Here is a 19737-nt window from a genome sequence, read left to right on the forward strand (position 1 = left end):
GAGAAAGAGAGAGTGTGAGCAAGGGAGGGGCAGAGAGAGAGGGAGACACAGAATCTGAAGCAGACTCCAGGCTCTGAGTTGTCAGCACAGAGCCCAACGTGGGGCCTGAACCCACAAACCGTGAGATCATGACCTGAGCCGAAGTTAGACGCTCAACTTACTAAGCCACCCAGGCACCCCCAGTCACACGAATCTTAAGGGCTGTAGTGGAAATAAGATCAACAACACCATTTCCCTAAAATGTTTTACACCTTAAATCACTAATATTCCTAACGCTGGGAGGTACGCTAGGGAAGTTCGCTTTAAACCAATAATGTTATCTGTTTATATTCCAAGAGGTAAAACAATGTATTTTAACATTTCTAAAAGGAGGGTGATCTAGGAACATTACAGCTACATTGAAAATAGTATTTCATTTCTCACTCTCCCTTCCCCCTTCTGCCAAGAAAAGGTTATTTTTATAACACTGCTGCCTCTTACAGTCGATGACTTCTTAGTATTTAGGAACTTTCCTGGACCTGTCTTTGCAGATGGGTGTACATGGGTATGTTATAAAGGTTTCCCTAAAAAAAAAAGTTGGTTCTTAAAAAGGCAAGCTTTGGTTTCCCGGGAAGGCTCCTTCTGGAGAACTCCGTTTCAGTCCCCCGGGGTTGCGAGATCAATGAGGAATTAGTGAGACCGTGTCCCTTTGGCTCTCCTTCCCCTGTGAGAGGACAGATTGAAGGCCTGTCTCGGGAGCTCTCGGGGAATTCTTTCCATTAGCAAAGTGCCTCCCTCCTTCCCCGGCTTGAGCCAGAAACCAGATCTCTGACGAGCCAACTCCTGGTGTGTCTGTCCATCTGCCTGTGTGTCTGTGAGCAGGTGGCTGGCCGTGCGGCTGGAGTGCGTAGGCAACTGCATCGTCCTGTTTGCTGCCCTGTTCGCCGTGATCTCCAGGCACAGTCTCAGCGCCGGCTTAGTGGGCCTCTCGGTGTCCTACTCACTGCAGGTAAGACAGGTGCCCCCAGCTGTATTCTCTTACGGTCGTCAGGGTTTCGGGCCTTTGCTTTGAATCTCCACAGGAGCTGGGGGAGAGGTGAGGGGCCAAGCGGCGTTTGAGAAGCCCGGTGACTGACCTGCTGGTGCTGGAGGGAGATGAGACACGGGGCCGGGATTCCCCCGTCAGTCAAGGAAAGCCCTTGATGAACCAAGAGGATGCCTCCAGCGACAGGAAAAATGCTTTTCACTCTATCACTTTATCTCTCATTCCGGCGTTAGCCACATTGCCCAAATTTTGATACATTGGATTTTCCCTTATTACCATCTCGTTGGAAATCTATTCTGATGCTCTTTCTGATTGCTTGTGTGGCCCAGGGGTTATTTTGAAACGTGCTTGCCTAAGAGGTGCGGTCTGGAGACGGCAGTACGTGAGGCTGGTACCTTTCTTACCTCAAAAAATTGCGTAATTCGTAATCACTTGCTGAAGATAAAGCGGCCCCTGCTCACCCCAGAAGCTTCATGTGACTCTTCTGTGCACAGGTCACCACGTACTTGAACTGGCTGGTTCGCATGTCGTCCGAGTTGGAGACCAACATCGTGGCCGTGGAGAGACTGAAGGAGTATTCGGAAACGGAGAAGGAGGTAAAGCCGGCCCCTGGCCTGCCCTCGCCTGCCCTCACCTGACCTCATCAGCGCGACCTGGGTGCCTTCAACAGACAACCCCTATTCAGCGAAAATTGTCTTCTGTTCTTTGTTACATATCTGTATGAGGGACTTGTGCGGTGCAGAATGAGACTAGTTTCATCGTCACGTTTAAAAATTAAATACCAGTTGATTCAAAGCCCTGAAAGTCAACCGCAAGAGAGTCAGTACATGGATGTTGTAAAAATCATGACTGAAGTTTGGGGAACCCGGCAGTTGTTTGACCCAAGTCCCCATTTTATAGATGGAGGAGAGGGTCGCCTGGGGAGGGACAGTGACTGATCCAAGGTCACACGTGGTCGGGGTAGGACCCAAGTGTCCAGACATCAGTGCCACATTGCCCCTAGAAAGTGCCGTTTTCTGCCTACACACTGTCACTGGTGGCATTGGCAGTGATCATGGTGACAATACCAGTGGATCCCCTCATCGCCCCCACCACCAGTAATATTAGGGACACATATTGGGCCCTCGGGAGCTGTCAGCCCTGTCCTACACATTTTACATAGAGTAATTCATACAATTTACGTAGAGTAATTCGTGTAATCTTTATGTAGCCTTATAGCTCATGTTCTGTCATGATCCCCATTTTACGCATCAGGAAACTAAGACACAGGGTTAAGTTACTTTGCTCAAGGTTACGTGGCCATTGGCACACTGCCTCCCAAGAAAATGCCCCGTCCTTAAGACTCTGACACAGGTGAACCAGGTCCCGCTTCATGGGAGAGCATTATTCAGAATGGTGTGAGCACCCCCTGTGGAAATAAGAGTGTATTACACCAGGGGTTTTCGCGCTCAACATCGAATTTATTTTTTTAGTTTTTAAGATCTAATTCACATGCCCTGCAGTTCACTGTGCATGAAGTATGAAATTAAATTTATTTTTTTTTAATTTATGGATGTTTGTTTATTTGTTTTGAGAGAGAGAGAGAGAAACAGAGCCCAAGCAGGGGAAGGACAGAGAGAGAGAGAGAGAGAGAGAGAGAGAGAGACACAGAATCCTAAGCAGGCTCTGTGCTGTCAGCTCAGTCTCCCGAACCATGAGATGACCTGAGCTGAAACCAAGAGTCAGACCCTTAACCTACTGAGCCACCCAGGTACCCCGAAATTAAATTTATTTAAAAAATTTTTGTTTTTACTTCTTTTAATTACTTCCTTTTTTAATTTCTCAAGTAAGAACATACTTGAAAAATACAAAAGAATGTAAAGATCCAGGGTCTTAGCACTACTCAAAATATGTATTTATATAGAATATATTTTCACAGTTAGAAAGTTCCACCCACCTCTCTCTCCAGTGCCGTCCGTGTTCTTACAGCGTATCCCCTGCATTATACATAAATTTGTAAAAGGGGACTGTGCTTGTTATAAATGAAAATTAATGTAACAAGCTTATGGGGGAGAAAGGTTGAAAGTTCTCTCTTGCTGTCCCCTCCATTCCTCAGCTCCCCCAGAGGTAGCCTCCAGCCTGGCCCGGAGCACATCCAGTTCTAGAGCTCAGGAAATGCTGAACGGAACTTAAGAAGCTTTTCAGAAATAGGGGCTGTGTGACTCTGGGCAAGTTACTCACCCTCTCTGTGTTCCAGTTTCCTCATGTGTAAACTGGGGGTAATGAAAGGACCCCTCTCATGGGATTGTAGTGAGGATGAAGTGAGGTCACGTGACCGTGATCTTTCTCATTAGCCGTCGCTGCATAGTTGGTGTCCAGATGTAGAAGGCATTCAGACTGACACCTCTGCCCTTGTGTCTGACCAGAGAAGACCACTCATTTATTGGTACAGTCCACAAATATTCGTGGAGTCCCTACTGTGTGCCTGGAGTATGACAGCGAACAGGGAAAGAACCTGTCCTGACAGAGATGTTCCAGGGGGCGTGGGTGACAGAATAAGCGAATTAATGCACACCTGCGGTGCTCGGAGGTGCCCGGTGGTCTGGAGGAGAACGAAGCAGGGGAGGGGACGGAGGGCACAGAGGCAGGGGGTGGTCTGAATTGGCGGAAGATCTGCAGCATGCCAGGGAGCGCACGAGAGGGTAGTTTGGGAAAGCATTCCAGACAGGGGCACCCGCAGGTGCAAAGGCCCAGCAGCGAGGTACGCAGGTGTGTTTGAGAGGTAGTGCAGCCCCACGGGGAGCCGAGTGAGCAAGAGGGAGGGAGATGAGGTCAGAGGGGACCTGCAGGTCACCTACAGCCTTGGGTCACATGGGACTGAAGATCCCTTACCGCCACCCCCCACCCCCGATCACAGGCTCCCTGGCAAATCCCCGAGACGGCTCCGCCCAGCACCTGGCCTCAGGTTGGCCGAGTAGAATTCCGAGACTATGGCCTGCGTTACCGGGAAAACCTGGACTTGGTTCTCAAGCACATTAACGTCACCATCGATGGAGGGGAGAAGGTGGGTGTACCTTGTTTCCCCCATCCGTTCACAGCGGGGCAGGCGAAACCAGGTGCCTCATTCCCCCAGTTTATCACGGCCCTGGACCGTGGGGGTGGGGCTTGTGGAGGTAAAAGCTGCTCAGAGTGTCCCAGGCGTGTTGCATACTGTTGAACGGCCACCAAATGAGGCCCACCTGTGTGTTTTCGGGGGGTGAGAGGAAGAAATCTGAGTATGTTAAAAATTATGAAAAATCTGGTGTGCCTTCTGTAAAGATCCACTTCCTGCTTTTCTTGAAAGATCAGAACATGAAAAAAAAAAGGGGGGAGGCACCTGGGTGGCTCAGTTGGCTAAGCGTCCAACTTCGGCTCAGGTCATGATCTCACGGTCCGTGAGTTCGAGCCCCGCGTCGGGCTCTGTGCTGACAGCTCAGAGCCTGGAGCCCGTTTCAGATTCTGTGTCTCCCTCTCGCTCTGTCCCTCCTCCGTTCATGCTCTGTCTCTCTCTGTCTCAAAAAAAATAAATAAACATTTAAAAAAAAAGAAAGATCAGAACATGTAGCAACACTGGGCTTACACTCCCTGCCTGGCTTTTTCTAGACCAGACAAGAGCTTCTCAGCTCACCTTGTCCCTCCCTGTCTGACTTGTGTGCCTAGCTGTCCCCTGCAGGCATTCAGGTTTGCCAGCTCTAGAACAGGAAGATGCTGTCATCACTAGTGGGGATGGCTCGATGAGCATGTGAGGGTGTCAGAAGTTTGGAACGTACTCCTGGTCCCAGGCTGCTCCTGTAAGTCGTCCTTGCCCTGAGACCTTGAGACCCTCCTCAGGAATCAGACTTAAGGGTCTTCCTGGTCACCTGCCATGCGACAGTGTTTCCTTCATCTCTAAACATGTGTATTTGTTAAGCCGTTCCTGCTGCGAGGCTCAGAACGTTTTATTCCCGTGAGATAATTTCTCTAAGAACAAGGGGAAGAGAGTGGGTGGTGTTCTCACTGAGGCTTTATGGTTTGTGTTGTATCATGAGACTCTCCTCTGTGACATTTTTGTTAGAGGTTGGAGGAAGCCTGCCTTTCAGGAGCCCAGATGAGAAGACAAGAGTTGTAACTGGGTGTCAGGAATGTCCATCATTGGCCACTGAACAGGGAGACCGGTCCTATCCATAGCCTCTTTTTTGCTCATGCAGCTGGGGTGGAGGGGAGAAGGTGAGGCATGCAGGGGGATCTGCTTGAATCTTTGAGATATTTCAGCAGCTCGGGATGGGAAACTCACCATCAAAGGACTGAAAAACAGTAGGGGGAAAATACCTGATGACCAGTATTTTCGAGAGTTGAAAACAAATGGGGCTTTATGGAAAACCCCTTCTGCCTGAGCCCTCTTTGGAGATCTGTGCTCACTTATCAAAAGAAGTGATTATAATTTTAACTTATAAAAAGAGCTGACAAAGAGAAGGAAGTCCCCTTTTTTATTTATTTTGACAGAGCACGAGCTGGGGAGGGGCAGAGAGGTAGGGGGTCAGACATCCAAAGCAGGCAGTGCACTGACAGCACAGAGCTCGATGCAGGGCTCAGACTCATGATCTGCAAGATCATAACCTGAGCCAAAGTCAGATGCTTAATCGACTGAGCCACCCAGGCGCCCTGAGACAGAAGTCCTTCTTCACCCTTGGCCAAAACAGCCCCTGAAGGAATGTCCCTGGGAAGCTACTGATGGGGAGGGCTGTGGTAGACACTGGGTCGACCAGGTGACTGAACTGCTCTAGGGTGGATACCTGAAATGAGGGCCCCATGGGGGAGGGCAAGAGGTAACCCCCAGATACCAGCCTTCCTGCCTTACCCTGGGCCCTTCCTGCCCCACAGGTTGGCATCGTGGGGCGGACAGGAGCGGGGAAGTCGTCCCTGACCCTGGGCTTGTTTCGGATCAACGAGTCTGCTGAGGGAGAGATCATTATTGACGACATCAACATAGCCAAGATTGGCCTACATGATCTGCGCTTCAGGATCACCATTATCCCACAGGTGGGGTCTGGGGTGCCGAGGGCGTCAGTGGGGCACCCTGAAAGCTTACGTAGGTATATTTTCAGGACAAACGTAAATGGGTTCCTATTTTGTTATTTTCATCGAAACCATACTGTTTCTTTGCCACTGAATCTCCTCTTAGCATACAAATAACAGTGGGAATTAACTGGATATCATTTCTTCACTCCCGCTGGCTCCAGTCGGGACAAGAATAAGTCTCTCAAGAGCCAGGAGTGGAAAATGGATTTTCTAGATTGATTTCTGTAGGTGGTGATTCCCTAATGTGTTGACTTGTCATGTTGTTTTCTCTAAGATTTTTTCTAAGACTGTACTTTGTAGGCAGGGAACAGGGAGGAATCCATGGCACTTGATGATCAGGAATTACCCAGGCTGCTTCTCTCTTCTGGAAGGTTCCAGTACATTTGCATATTGAAGCCTCTGGAAAGTCTTACAACAAGAAATCTTTTTTATTTCACTTAACCCAAGGTTTTCCAAACTGTTTTCCCCCCATTATTAACGTCTCCAGAAAGGGTGATTCCAAGGAGCCCTGGGACCCTATCAGAAGTTTTCACACCCCACCCTTCTGCCTCATCCCTACCCAACGTGACGTGAGCCTCACATGCCATCTGCCGTTTTCTCCCCGAACAGGACCCTGTTTTGTTTTCGGGTTCCCTGCGCATGAACCTGGACCCGTTCAGCCAGTACTCCGATGAAGAAGTCTGGACGTCCCTGGAGCTGGCTCACCTCAAGGACTTTGTGTCAGCCCTTCCCGATAAGCTGAACCACGAGTGTGCAGAAGGCGGGGAGAACCTGAGGTAGGCAGGCATGCGAGGCCCTGACCGGGTCTCCTCGGCTCCGCCTTGGTCCTTATGCATATGTGTCCGACCTGGGTTTGAGTCCCGGCTCTGCCACAGACAAGCCAATTTCTCTTAACCTCTTGGAGCCTCAGTTTCAATATCTGTGAAATGGGTTTCAGTCCAGACTTACTTTTTACCATGAGCTATAACCGGGATGCTAATATGGTTCCTTCCTTCCACCAGATTTATTCAGCTGAGAGTGGCTGTCGCTTGTTAAACTGTTGAAAAGCTTCTCTGTCAGTCGGTTCATAGCACTTTTCTGAGCCCTCTGAGTCACCACTCACTGCCCCAGCTGCGTTGGCCCTTGTCCCAGGATCCACCCGTGACCCAGCAACCAAAGTATTCATGTCTGGCACAACAGCAAACCAGAGTCCTGCTCCAGTGTTATTAGTCAGTGGCTGGCTCAGTTGCCCATCTCTGTGACCGCCAACCACCAAGCCTCAGATGTGTTGAGCAGTGGCAGTGACCGTTCAGACACCTGGGGTGATCGGCCAGGCGGCTCTGCTGTTCGTGGCTCACTCCTCTGGTTGGGGGTCCGCGGGGGCAATTAGGGTCTGCTCCACTTGTCCTTCCTCCTTCAGCAGACCAGCCCAAGCACGTTGTCGTGGTGACGGCAGAGGTGCAAGAGCCCGCAAACCCTGGTGTGCATTCCCAGTGCAAGCCTCTGCTGGCCTTATGTTTGCCAGCATGCCCTTGACCAAAGCAAGACACGCGGTTGAGTCCAGAGTCAACGGGGAGGGTCCTACAGAAGGCACGCATGTGGGGCCATCTTGTGATGTCACACCGCCCCTGTTGCCCTCGTCACATATTTTGGATATCCCCTCCGAGTCCTGTGTTGAAAATGATCCTGAGCCCGCTTCTAGGTCAACAGCAAGAATGTCCTGGCATCACTAACGTCTGCCGTGGGCGCAGGAGCGGGGACTGGCAGTGCTTTCCTGGTGTCTCTTCTCTCTTCTCCCAGCTCAGGCCTGGGCTCAGGGTCAGGGGTGGTTGTGACACTCTGTCTCCTGCTCTTTGTCTCCGCTCAAGCGTTGGGCAGCGTCAGCTGGTGTGCCTGGCCCGGGCTCTGCTGAGGAAGACAAAGATCCTGGTCTTGGATGAGGCCACCGCGGCTGTGGACCTCGAAACCGATGACCTCATTCAGTCTACCATCCGGACACAGTTTGACGACTGCACTGTCCTGACCATTGCTCACCGGCTCAACACCATCATGGACTACACAAGGTGATGCTGCTGGCATAGAAGGCCTGTCAGCCTTGGGATTTACCCGTTTGTGCAGCATCATCCCGTGTCTAGTCACAGCCCTCTCTTTACGCTGGGTGTTTCTGGCATCACTCCATTATCGATTCAATCAACATACGTGTGTGAAGTCCCTGCCACATTCTTGGTCCTGTTCTAGGCACTGGGGACTCAGCAAGGAGGTATCAGAGAAGGAGCCTGCCTGAGGGACCTGATACATTAGTTGGGGGCTGTGTATGGATATAGACAGCAAACACAGCAACAAACAAAAGCTGATTGCTCCGGGAAGGAAATGTAAGAAGTGACAGCCGGTAATGAGTGTAAGCATCACAGGACTTAGACAGTGACAAGAGGAGGGATTGAGGATGGGCAGCCAGTTGGAAGGCTACTGCACCAGTCCTAACACGAGGCATTAGGGCCCTGACCCAAAGCAGGGAGTTGGTCATGTGGCTCTTGGGGGCCCAGGGTGCCAACTGTTTCCCTATCCCTCATGTCTGTGTCCCCTCCTCTTGCAGGGTAATCGTCCTAGACAAAGGAGAAATCCGGGAGTGTGGCCACCCCTTGGACCTCCTGCAGGAGAGAGGTCTTTTCTACAGCATGGCCAAAGATGCTGGCCTGGTGTGAGCCCCAGAGCTGGTGCATCTGGTCGGAATTACAGGGCTGACAGGGCAGCATCCAGGGATGAGGCGCTGTTCTGGGGAACCCAAGCCTCCTGTCTGCTGAAACCAAAAAGAAAAAAGAAAAAAAAAAACAAAAAACAAAAAAATGAAAACACACACAAAGCAGCCACCGTCCGGCCCCCAACCTGGAACTGACCATGTAGAACCAGGAGAGACCCAGAGATGCAGCCCCCCCCAAACACTCCCACCCTCACCTCCATTGCCCCTACAAGATGTACATATGTTCTCACGCCCCTGGGAGTGCACACTTGTGCTCTTGGTGCTTTGTTAGGAGGTTTGGTGGCCAGACAGCCAGAGAAATGGGTTTCGTAAAATATGCTAGTGACCAAATCCAGCCAACTGCCTCAGATCTCTCCAGCCAAAGTCTGTGGATTCCATCTTTGAGAAGCTCGCCGGCCCCCCGACAGCTGCCCGTGGCGCCTCTGACGTCCTTCCTTGTCTGGCTCCTCCCAGAATGCTTTGTTTCCTCGGGGCTGCAGGTGGGAAGTGAGGGGCCTGGGAAGATCATTCTCACCCTCGGGCAGTACCTTGAGGGCCAAGGACTCTCCTGTCACCAACCGTCTGGTCTCCCAGGCACTCAGACGCTAGGTACTGATGTCCCAGCCCCACTTCACTGGTACATGCGTCACACATGGGGCCAGCCTCCACGTCCATGGACTTCTCACTGACGGGACTCAGCAGGACTTGTGGGCTGTCTGGCCCCGGAGATCATCTCAGTGCTGACTCCCTAGCCTGGCTGCTCAGCTCCTCGTCCGCTCCAGTCTTCTCCCTGCTCTCCTTCCTCCCTCTTCCTACCCATTGCTAGAATGGCTCTACTTCTGTAGTCCCTGAGAGAGAAGATCTGCCAATGGTTATGAAGCGGTCAAGGTCAAGGGAGCACCAGGTACCTCCTAAGTACAACGCGTTGGTACCTAAATGAGCCCTGTTGATCCCCCTCCGCGCCTCCGCGTATTTAGATTTCTTTTCTCGCCCTTGGCATCTGGTTAGCTTGAAGGTGGCAGTGTGGAGAACTCGACATTTCATTACTGAGTCTCTTCCAGGATGAGAAAAGGACCCATTCACGAATATCAGTGACTGCTGCTTTTTCTTTCTTCTTCTTTTTTTTTTTTTTTTTCCTTCAAATGCTGCTCTAGGGAGAAAAACAGTCTCAAGACTTTAATTTCTTGGGAGGAAGGGTTAGCCAAGGAGCAGCATTCCCAGGGAATGGCCACGTCGGCTGGCTTCTGACAGCTGGTCCACGTGTTCCTGGAGGAGAATGGAGAAGCAGAGTCCTTCGAGGCCCGTCCTGTTTAGAGCTCTCAGGGAGCACAGTGAGACCCCAAAGCAGAGGAAGGTCACTGCTACTCCAAGATTCATACTTGCTATGAACTACGTTGCTGACTTCAAACCCAGAGAAGCATCTTTCTTTTAGGTGGAAATACATATTTATTTTTTTTGTAAGTTATACCATTCTTTCACACTAGATAAACCAAGTTTTTCTTGGGGATCTTTTTCTAATGACTTACACTGGAAACGTGAACATTTGCAAATAATTTGCAGTAAAAAAAAAAAATTTTGTTTCTTACTGAACAGTTGTCCTGTGTTCTTGGGGCTTTAGCAGAGGCTTCAGCCCTGTCCTTCAGGAGTCAGGACTGGGTACCTTCTCGTCTGCTTCTCTCCTTTCTCTTTGGCAAACCTGTCGTCTCCAGCGGGAGCTCTCGTCCGGAAATGGGACCTTAGAGGTTAAGCAGGTGCAGTTTAGCGGGGAGTCAGCGTGGCACAGTGGACAGAGGCTGGGTTTGAATCCCACACTTGGGTTCACTGGCCGTGTGACCCTGTGTGAGCCACTTGGTCTCTGTGCCTCGGCAGCCTCATCTGTAAGATGGGGCTGATCGTACCTGCCTCCTGGGATTGTGGAGACAAGCAGCGGTGTGTCCGATATGCACAACCCTGGTCAGGTTCTAAGACACAAGGAGGGTGAAAGTCCCCTGTGGCCAAAATGACCCTAGAAAATCCCTTTGCATCAGGACAGGACAGGCTGTCCTGCAGTTAGCAAATTAGCCCTAAACTCTTAGGAAATGAACAAAAGGGTTTGTTTCTCACTCCTGTATCTTGATGAGCGTCGGGTGCCTCTCTAGGGTGCCTGCCTTCCATGCAGCAGCTTAGCGATCCAGGCCCTTCTGGGCTTATGACATCACCTCCAGAGGGCTGGCTTCCAGAGGCCACAGCAGGGGAGGGGAACGTGCGGGTGATGGACACCCATTTTTCAGTGTCCCAAACCAGAAGCCACACAAGTCAGCTCCACTCAGCCCGTTGGCCCGAATCATACGGCCCCAACCACACCGCAAAAGAGGCTGGGAAGCGCAGGGGCGTGTAAGGGAGAGCAGTACCTCTCCCTGCAGTCATTCGCATGTTTTCTGGGGTTTGGATAGTGCGTGAGTGAGGCTGCATGTTCGGTTTCTGAGTTTGAACTGGGCGAGTCTCGATGGTGAAGAATTCCCTGTAGTTGGGGAGCAGGCCATTTCTGCTGCACCCTAAAACCGCGCACCAAGTAAATGTGCAGAGGGAGTTTCCTGACCCTGCCGGTCTTCCCTCCGACATTGCTGTCCCTGGACTGACACATTTGCCTCGCACGTTGTTGCGTTTAGGGACTGAAGCCTGAGTGTTCAGTACAGGGCTCCCGTCGGGGTGTTACCATTGGAAGGAGGTATTTATGCGTGTCGGGTCGGGGCAGGGGTTGGGGGGTGGGTGTCAGTCTGAGAAGGGAGGTGTGCTCCTGTCTCCTGTCTCTGTGGAGCCTGACCCTGAATCACTAAAACCCCAAGCCGGGTCTATTAAACAGGTATCTGAGCGTGTGCCTACGGGTGTGCATTGTGAGACAACTGGGACTCCAGAGGGTCTCAGGCCTGAGTCAGAGCTCCTTCTGCTTTACGAAGAGAAGGCCGCAAGCCGCATTAACCCTGAAGAAGGTGGAAGCCAGAAGCGCCAGGGTTGGGGCAGGGGCGCCTGCTCGTCCAGGTATGGTCCGGTTGAGCGCTTTCCTAACGTGGAGGGAGACGGCACCTGCCGTGTGCCGGGCCCTGGGCTCAGTGCGTAGCGTTGCTCGCACGGGAAGGGACCCCTGGGCCAGAGGGGAGCGGGCAGTGGACATGGTGCCTCCCAGTGTTGAGCTCTTGTCCGCCGTTCATTCTCGCACCCCCGTGCGGGTCCTGCAGCTCATTCCAGAAAAACACTCCCAATCAGACCGCTTCTCTTCCCTCCCATTCCTGCCACGCTGGTCTCTCTCTCGTGTTCCTGTGACAGCCACCACCTCAGTGGTTTCCCTGCTTTTGCCCTGGCCGCCCCCTCCCTGCAGTAAGTCTGTAAAAAAATCACATCACAACCCTCCTGCGGTCCCCATCTCGGCACCCAGACACCCCACGTAATCTGGCTTCCCATGACCTCTGCCCGCAGCTCCCTTCTGGCCACCTCACTGACCTCTCCAGCCACAAGTCACACTCTGCTGGTGTTCCAGGGTGCAGGATGCAGGCCCAAGGATGCAAGACCAAGAGGGTCTTGCCTCTTGCTGGTCCCTCCCCTGGTGGTGGTACAGTGGCTGCTCTGTGAGAGCAGGGGGTTGATCTGTTTATTCCCTGATGAATGGCCCACCACGGCCATGGAGCATGTATCCAAGTGACTGGGTTCTCTGATCCAGGACAAGCCCTCTGTGCCGGGCCGTGAGCCAAGTGCGAAGTCATCGGGGACTCGAGAACTTGCCTTTCGGCACCTGTGGTTTCTTCCTTGGTACAGCTGGGATCCTTATGTCCACCAGGCCAGGTGGGTGTGGGGATGGAAAAAGATCCAGGTAAAGCACCCAGCACCACAGCCAGCCCTCAGGACACCGTCCTACATGATGATGTAGGATTCATTCCTTTGTCCATCCGTCCATCCGTCCATCCATCCAGTCATGCAGTTGTCATTTACTGAGCCCTCTTGTTTGCTACACACCATGCCAGGTGCTGGGAGACACAGTGAAGACACATGAACAAATCCCTTGCCTCGAGAAGGCAAGGGGGGCCCTGGGGCACCTGGGGGGGCTCAGTTGGTTCAGCATCCGACTCTTGATCTCAGCTCAGGTCATGATCTCACAGCTCATGAGTTCGAGCCCTGAGTTGGGCTCTGTGCTGACTGCGTGGAGTCTGCTTGGAGTTCTCTCTCCCTCTCTGCCCCTGCCCCACTTGTGCGCTCGCTCTCTCTCTTTCTCTCTCTCTCTCTAAATAAATAAACCAAGAGGAAAAAAAAAAGGAAAGGAGCCCTTTCCTTCGCTTTTGGTGGGATACCAGAGTGGGATTCAACCAGCAGCGAGCTGGTGTTTTAGAGCTAACGAAGTGTGCGAGAGGCAGTGTGGTACAGTGGATAGGACATGAGCTCTGGAGCCCGGCCACCTGGGTTCGGATCCCTATGCTATCTCCATTTTCTCATCTGTAAAAGGGGCCTCCTCAAAGCATCCTAGTAAGGGGATAATGATGGGACTTTCCTCCTCCCGTTGTAACGATTCCCTAGAAGGCTGTGGCAGGCATTGGGGCAGGGCTTGGTAAGCGTTTGCAGTGACGGGAGGGGACACAGGTGAAGGTAAGGGACCTACTAAGACCGGCACTGACCACAGAAGGTCTGTACATGGCTTTTCCTGCATCTGTGTTCCTCCCCCCCACCCCCACCCCAGCCTGTGGCAGGGGGACGGATGGCCTGGGTGGCCCCTGCAGGCCGGTCTCCAGGAAGCTGTGGTGTGGGCCCAACAACAGCCTCATTAGCGCTGGCTCCCTGGGGGCACGCTCTGCCTGCTGGCCAACCACCTCTCTCCATGAAAGAAGCCTTCGAATGACCCCCAGAGAGTTTGCCAAACACACAGTGGCTGCCTCTTTGGCCTGCGGTCGCTCTGCCCGGACGTCAGGGGGCTCCGTTCCAAGTAGAGAAATGGAAAGTGCTGTGTCTGGTCCCTTCCTCTGCTTCAAAGTTGGGCAGACGCCCCCCACGCCACGTCCTGGGCTGTGGTGGTAAATAGACCCAGGAGCAGAGCCCCACTCGGCCACTTACAAGCTGGGCGACATTGGCAGGTCATGTGAACTCACTGAGCCTCAGTTTCCTCGTTTATAAAACAGAGCTGGGAGGTGCTAGTGATGGTGGGGCCGGCCCCTTGTAGGCATGACCAGGGGCAGGCGAGGGACGCAGATCTCCCACTCTGCTTGCAAGGCGACAGAATGAGCTTCTGGCTGCCCCTTGGCAAAGGGAGGTAGGCACTGCCATTAGATCTAGATTTGGTTTACTCTGGGCTGAAAACCCTATGTTGAATGGACCAGCTGAAAGTCCCCATGACTGGGCTGGGACAGGGCGGGCTCCGGGTCCCAGCAAGCAGGTGGGTGTCCACAGGCCCCTCTTGATATACCAACACAGCCATTGTCCACATCTCAGCGGATTAACCACGGGTCGGGTAGGCCCAGTGCCTCTCACCAGCTGATTGATCCCCCGGGGGACAGTGGCAGCATCTAGAGACATTTTTGTCACAACTGGAGGTGACAGTGCTATTGGCCTCTAGTAAAGAGGCCAGGGCTGCTGCTGAACGTCCATCCCAACACAGAATTAGCAGCCCACCTGTCAACAGTGATGCAGTTAAAGGGCGCCTGGCACCTGACTCTTAATTTCGGCTCAGGACATGATCTCAGGGTCATGGGATGGAGAGCCACATTGGACTCCACGCTGAGCCTGCACCCCGCTTAAGATGCTCTCTCCCCCTCCCCAGCACTCACTCTCTCTCTCTCTCTCTCTCTCTCAAAATAAATAAACATTTTTTAAAGAGTGATGTGGTTAAAAAGATCCTGGTGTGTAAAGCCTTTACCCCCTGGAGGACCCACGGAGGTCCTCAGAACAGGATTGATGACTATAGTGAACATTGATCGGGCGTGCGTTTGGTGCCCAGCTCACCTCTGCAGCCATGCCGTGAGGTCACTAAAGAACCGTGGGGCTGGCCTCAAGTTCTGGTCCAGGGACTTGACTCCTTTCTCAGGCTGCCCTTCACAGCTATATGCCTGTGTGGCCTCAGGCTGGGCTATTTTAGACTCTTGTCCCCCTTGCCTGGTGCCCGAAGCCAGTTTTAGGAGCCCTGTATCCGATTTCCGAGTGCCATGGGAAACCGGCCCGAGCAGCATGGCGCATGGTGACTCCCCCTCATGAAAGCGAGCCCTGAACCATCCCTATCCAGGCCTCTGGCTGCTCTGGACGTCCCAACCACCATTGGGACTCCCCTGGGGAGCTGGAATTTGGTCTTCAACAAATGGAGGAAGTGTGTGCGGTGAGGAGATTCTCTCAGTGGGAGTCTGGGGGGGCTGGCTCCGCGAACCCTATTTATGGAGTTGAAAGTGTGCAGGTGCTCATTCCCAGGACGGTCTGCTCTTGGTGTGGGTTGTGTGGCTGGTGCGACAGTTCAGATAAGACGCTCCTAGGGGCTCATCTCCGAGGGTAGGGGGGCACCAAGAGGTGTGGAATACTCCGGAAGCTTTGAAAATACGTCCCAAGGGGCGCCTGAGTGGCTCAGTCGGTTAAGCGTCTGACTCTTGGTTTTGGCTCAGATCACGATCTTGTGGTTCATGAGTTTGAGCCCCACGTCGGGCTCTGCGCTGGCAGCGTGGGGCCTGCTTGGGATTCTCTCTCTCTCCCTCTCCTGTCCCTCCCCTGCTCGTGCCCTCTCTCTCAAGATAAATTAAATAAAAACAGGTATCAAAATGGAGAACGCGTCAGCAGTTGTGGGCGGAGGGAGGTGGGTATGGTTACGAAAGCAAGCAGAGGGGTTCCTGTGGTCATGGAAACGTTCAGCATCCCGTCTGGTGGGGGTAGCTGCAGGAGCCTCCGTAGAAATGCGCGTGCACACACACACATACACACACAAATCCACGTAAAAGCGGGAAATCTGAACAAGATCGGCCGATTGTACCACTATCAACATCCTGGTTATGATATTATACTATCGTTTTTCAAGATGTTACTAGTGGGGGAAACAGAGTAAAGCTACGCAGGAACTTTCTGGATTCTTGTCATTGCTTGTCACTTGACAACCATCTCAGAATTAAGGGGGTGGTTTGTAAAAGGCACACACACACCACGGTCCCGGCCCCCCAGCCCCAGAGATGCTGATTTCTTTGGTCTGCGGTGGAGCCCAGACATGTGCAGGTTTCCAAGGTCTTCAGGTGAGGCCATCGGGTGGGCAGCACAGGGAGCCCCTCCAGGGTGGATGCGGCAGGATGAGCCCTCATCAGGCCAACCTGGGTGTTGCTGTGTCCTCCTGGGTTTGTGATGATCGGCCATTTTCTCTGCCATTTTCCTCCCAGAGATCAGAGGGGTCTAGATCCAATACTAAGGTGCCACTGACGACCCCTGGGTCACCTGTACCTCCAAGGCACAGCAGTCTCTCCGGGTTGGCGAGGCGAGGGCAGAGGGCTCAGACTAGGCCTGACTCCTGTGCCAGCCTGTGAAACATGCCCTTCTGGGCCAGCAGCTGGACCGGGCTGCCACTCTCTGCCACCTGCCCCTTGTCCATGACCAGCACCCTGCAGGAGAGAGGACAATGGGGAACCCTTACCGGCCCAATCCGCCCGAGCGCTTGCACCAGTGAAAGCCCAGCATGTCTGCTCTGGCAAAGTCCGGCCTTCCCTGCGGTTTCCTGACCCTGACAGCTAGGTTGGAAGCATCTTCTGGGCACGTGTTCTTGGGCTCATCTCCCTGCTGGGCATCAGTTTTGCCACCTGTACAGTGCGCACGTGATAACCCATTCCAGTGCCCGTGCGGCTCTAAACCCTGATGCCTTCCTCTACGCCCATGGGGGCGGAGCGGGGAGAGGGCCTACTCGGGGAAGGGTGCTTACCTGGCACAGTCCATCACAGAGCGCAGGCGGTGGGCAATGACCAGCACTGTGCACTGGGCAAACGAGCTCCTGAGGGCGGCCTGCATCTGGAGCTCCGTCCCCGGGTCCACGGCGGCTGTGGCCTCGTCCAGGATGAGGATCTGGGTTTTCCGGAGAAGGGCACGTGCCAGACACAGGAGCTGCTTCTGGCCCACACTGGGAAGGAGTGGGACGGTCAGGCCCGACGTTTCTCTACCTGCATCTTAGGACTTGCAGGGCCTGCCCACAAACGGATCCCCCGACAGCTGCAGAAGTTAGTGGGGCAGGTACACACACTCCTTCACGAGGGTCCCCAGTCCACAGAGCTGGCAGGAATCCCCTTCCTGCCATTTTTTGAGCAGGGAGACTCCAGGCAAGACATTCAAACCCCCGTGCCTCAGGTCCTCTCCCCCAGTGAAATGGCTATTTCCACTTCTACTCGGTGCTCTTTATCTTGTGCCAGACATAGCCTACGTGCCTGTGCATGTCTTGACTCACGTCTCACGGTGACCGCAAAGGTAGTTACTGTACCAATGAGTCTTGTGACTTATCAGGGTGCAGGGCCAAAGAAGCCCGATAAAAGTGCTTAGCAGTGTGCTTGTCACAGAGTAAGGCCCCAGCACACAGCACACAGTTGCAACTGAAGGTCACACAGTCCGTGACACCCCTGACCCTGGAGGCCCAAGGCTGTCTGGGGCGGTCTTCCTTCTCACGGCGAAGCCTTCCAGCAGCGTCTCTGGGGAACCAGGACCCGCTATGGCCACGCCCCTGGCGAGCTGGGTGACCCCGGGGCAACTTTCAAGCCTCATAAGCCAATCCTGCAGAAGGGGATTCGTGAGGGGGCCTCTCTGAGGTTTACAGGGAAACATTATTTTTCCCTCCATCCAGGCACTGTGTCTGCAACTTAACACGTATAAGTCAATCCTCGAACAGGAAGGAGATACTCACTATAGTTCTCTTTTCACTCACTTCTCTCTTGGGCAGAGAAGATGAACTTGCCCAAGGTCCTAGAGCTGGTAACTGGGGGAGGCTAGATTTGACGCGTGTCTAAACTCTCAGCCACCAAACTACACTGCTTCTCTAGTGAGCAGAAGCTCTGATGAGGCTGTCACCCACAGCCTCTTACCCTCACACCTCTGGGGGAAGATGGGGTTTTAGGATCCAGAACGTCTTTGTTTTCAAAAAGGCACGCAGGCGTCCATCCGTGAAGGAATGGGCAAGAAAAATGTGGTCTGTCCCCACAATGGAATAGTATTCAGCCTTAAAAAGGAAGGGAATTCTGGCACATGCTGCAATACTGATGAGCCTTGAGGACATTATGCTGAGTGAAACGAGCCAGTCACAAAAGGCGAATACTGCAATACTCCCCTTAAATGAGGTACCCAGAGTAGTCAAAGTCACAGAAACAGGAAGCCAGAATGGGAGTTGCTGGAGGCTGTGGGCAGGGGAAAATAGAATTTCTTTAAGGCTTATTTTCCTTTTGAGAGAGAGAGAGAGAGTGTGTGTGTGAGCAGGTAAAGGACAGAGAGAGAAAGGGACAGAGAGATCCCAAGCAGGCTCTGAGCTGACAGCAACGAGTCTGACATGGGGCTTGAACTCATGAACCAGGACATCATGACCTGAGCTGAAGTTGGACACTCGACCAACTGAGCCACCCAGTTGCTCCTAGAATTGTTTTTTCATGGGTACAGAGTTTCAGTTTTGCAAGATGGAAAAGTTCTGGAAATGGGTCGCATAATTATGTGAATGTATTTAACACTACGAATTGTACATTAAAAAATGGTTGGCCATTTATAACTATGTCGATGGAACCAGAGGGTATTATGCTAAGCGAAATTAGTGAGAGAAAGACAAATATCATGTGACTTCATTCATATGAGGAATTTAAGATACAAAACAGATGAACATAAGGGAAGGGAAGCAAAAATAAGATAAAAACAGGGAAGGGGACAAAACATAAGAGACTCTTAAAAATAGAGAACAAACAGAGGGTTACTGGAGGGGTGGGGGGGATGGGCTAAATGGGTAGGGAGCATTAAGGAATCTACTGAAATCATTGTTGCACTATATGCTAACTAACTTGGATGCAAAGTAAAAAAATAAATAAATAAGCCCTATTTTCCAGTATTTATGAATAAAGATGAGTGTATTCTAGTAAAGAAAAAAAAAATGGTTGGGGCACCTGTGTGGCTCAGTCGGTTAAGCATCCGACTTTGGCTCAGGTCACTATCTCGCAGTTCATAAGTTCGAGCCCTGGGTCGGGCTCTGTACTGATAGCTCAGAGCCTGGAGCCTGCTTTGGAGTCTGTGTCTCCCTCTCTCTCTCCCCCTCCCCCGCTCACGCTCTGTCTCTCTCAAAAATAAATAAACATTAAAAAATTTTTTTGATGCTAAATTTTATGTTAGGTGTATTTTACCACAACTAAAATTTCTTTTTTTTTCTTTTTGAGAGAGAGCAAGAGCACGAGTCGGGGAGAGGGGCGGGGGGGGGGGGGGGGGGGGGGGGGGGGGGGGTGGCGAAAGAGAGAATCTTAAGCAGGATCCACACTCAACATGGAGCGTGGTACAGGCCTCAATCCCATGACCCTGGGATCATGACTTGAGCTGAAACCAAGAGTCAGACGCTCAACCAACCGAGCCACCCAGGCGCCCCTAAAATTTCTTCAGAAAGAAACATATACCATATGTTACTTAGAACCCACAGTGAGAGTGGAATTCGTGCCCACATCAAACACGATACTTTTGTAGCAAAAGAAACGCTGAGAGGGATAAATAGACTATAAGTAGCCTTGTGTCAGTAAGGGTTGGGTTTTGCCACCCAAATAAATTGAGGAACTGAACTGAGGAAAACAAAACTGGATATTCAGAGACTGTGTTGGAGTTCAGAATTGCTGATAAGGGACGGGATTCATCCTGTGAGTACTAACAGAATGAAGCTGGTAGTCCCGTGGGGGAGGCAGGTTTCCAGGGCATGTTACCCTGGGGACAGGGCAGTGCGGGGAGCCTCAGCCAC

The 19737-nt window shown here is 52.3% G+C and overlaps 2 protein-coding genes across 4 annotated transcripts in view; one reads left to right on the forward strand and one right to left on the reverse strand.

The window, feature by feature from the left end:
* ABCC1 (ATP binding cassette subfamily C member 1) overlaps positions 1–10393 on the forward strand; it is a 99925-nt gene extending 89532 nt beyond the window's left edge. For both annotated transcript variants that reach the window (XM_049638313.1, XM_049638314.1), the window contains exons 24-30: positions 862–988; positions 1519–1620; positions 3921–4067; positions 5903–6061; positions 6710–6876; positions 7948–8142; positions 8673–10393. In XM_049638313.1, coding sequence (XP_049494270.1) covers positions 862–988; positions 1519–1620; positions 3921–4067; positions 5903–6061; positions 6710–6876; positions 7948–8142; positions 8673–8781 — 1006 coding nt within the window. In that variant the 3' untranslated portion in view covers positions 8782–10393. The remainder of the gene's footprint in view (positions 1–861; positions 989–1518; positions 1621–3920; positions 4068–5902; positions 6062–6709; positions 6877–7947; positions 8143–8672) is intronic.
* A 5525-nt stretch (positions 10394–15918) lies between these two features.
* The window catches only part of ABCC6 (ATP binding cassette subfamily C member 6), a 51400-nt gene continuing 47581 nt past the window's right edge, over positions 15919–19737 (reverse strand). For both annotated transcript variants that reach the window (XM_049638316.1, XM_049638315.1), the window contains exons 30-31: positions 16708–16902; positions 15919–16393 (exon numbers count right to left, since the gene is read on the reverse strand). In XM_049638316.1, coding sequence (XP_049494273.1) covers positions 16285–16393; positions 16708–16902 — 304 coding nt within the window. In that variant the 3' untranslated portion in view covers positions 15919–16284. The remainder of the gene's footprint in view (positions 16394–16707; positions 16903–19737) is intronic.

Source organism: Panthera uncia, chromosome E3 (genome assembly GCF_023721935.1).
Source record: "Panthera uncia isolate 11264 chromosome E3, Puncia_PCG_1.0, whole genome shotgun sequence".
Taxonomy (NCBI): Eukaryota; Metazoa; Chordata; class Mammalia; order Carnivora; family Felidae; genus Panthera; species Panthera uncia.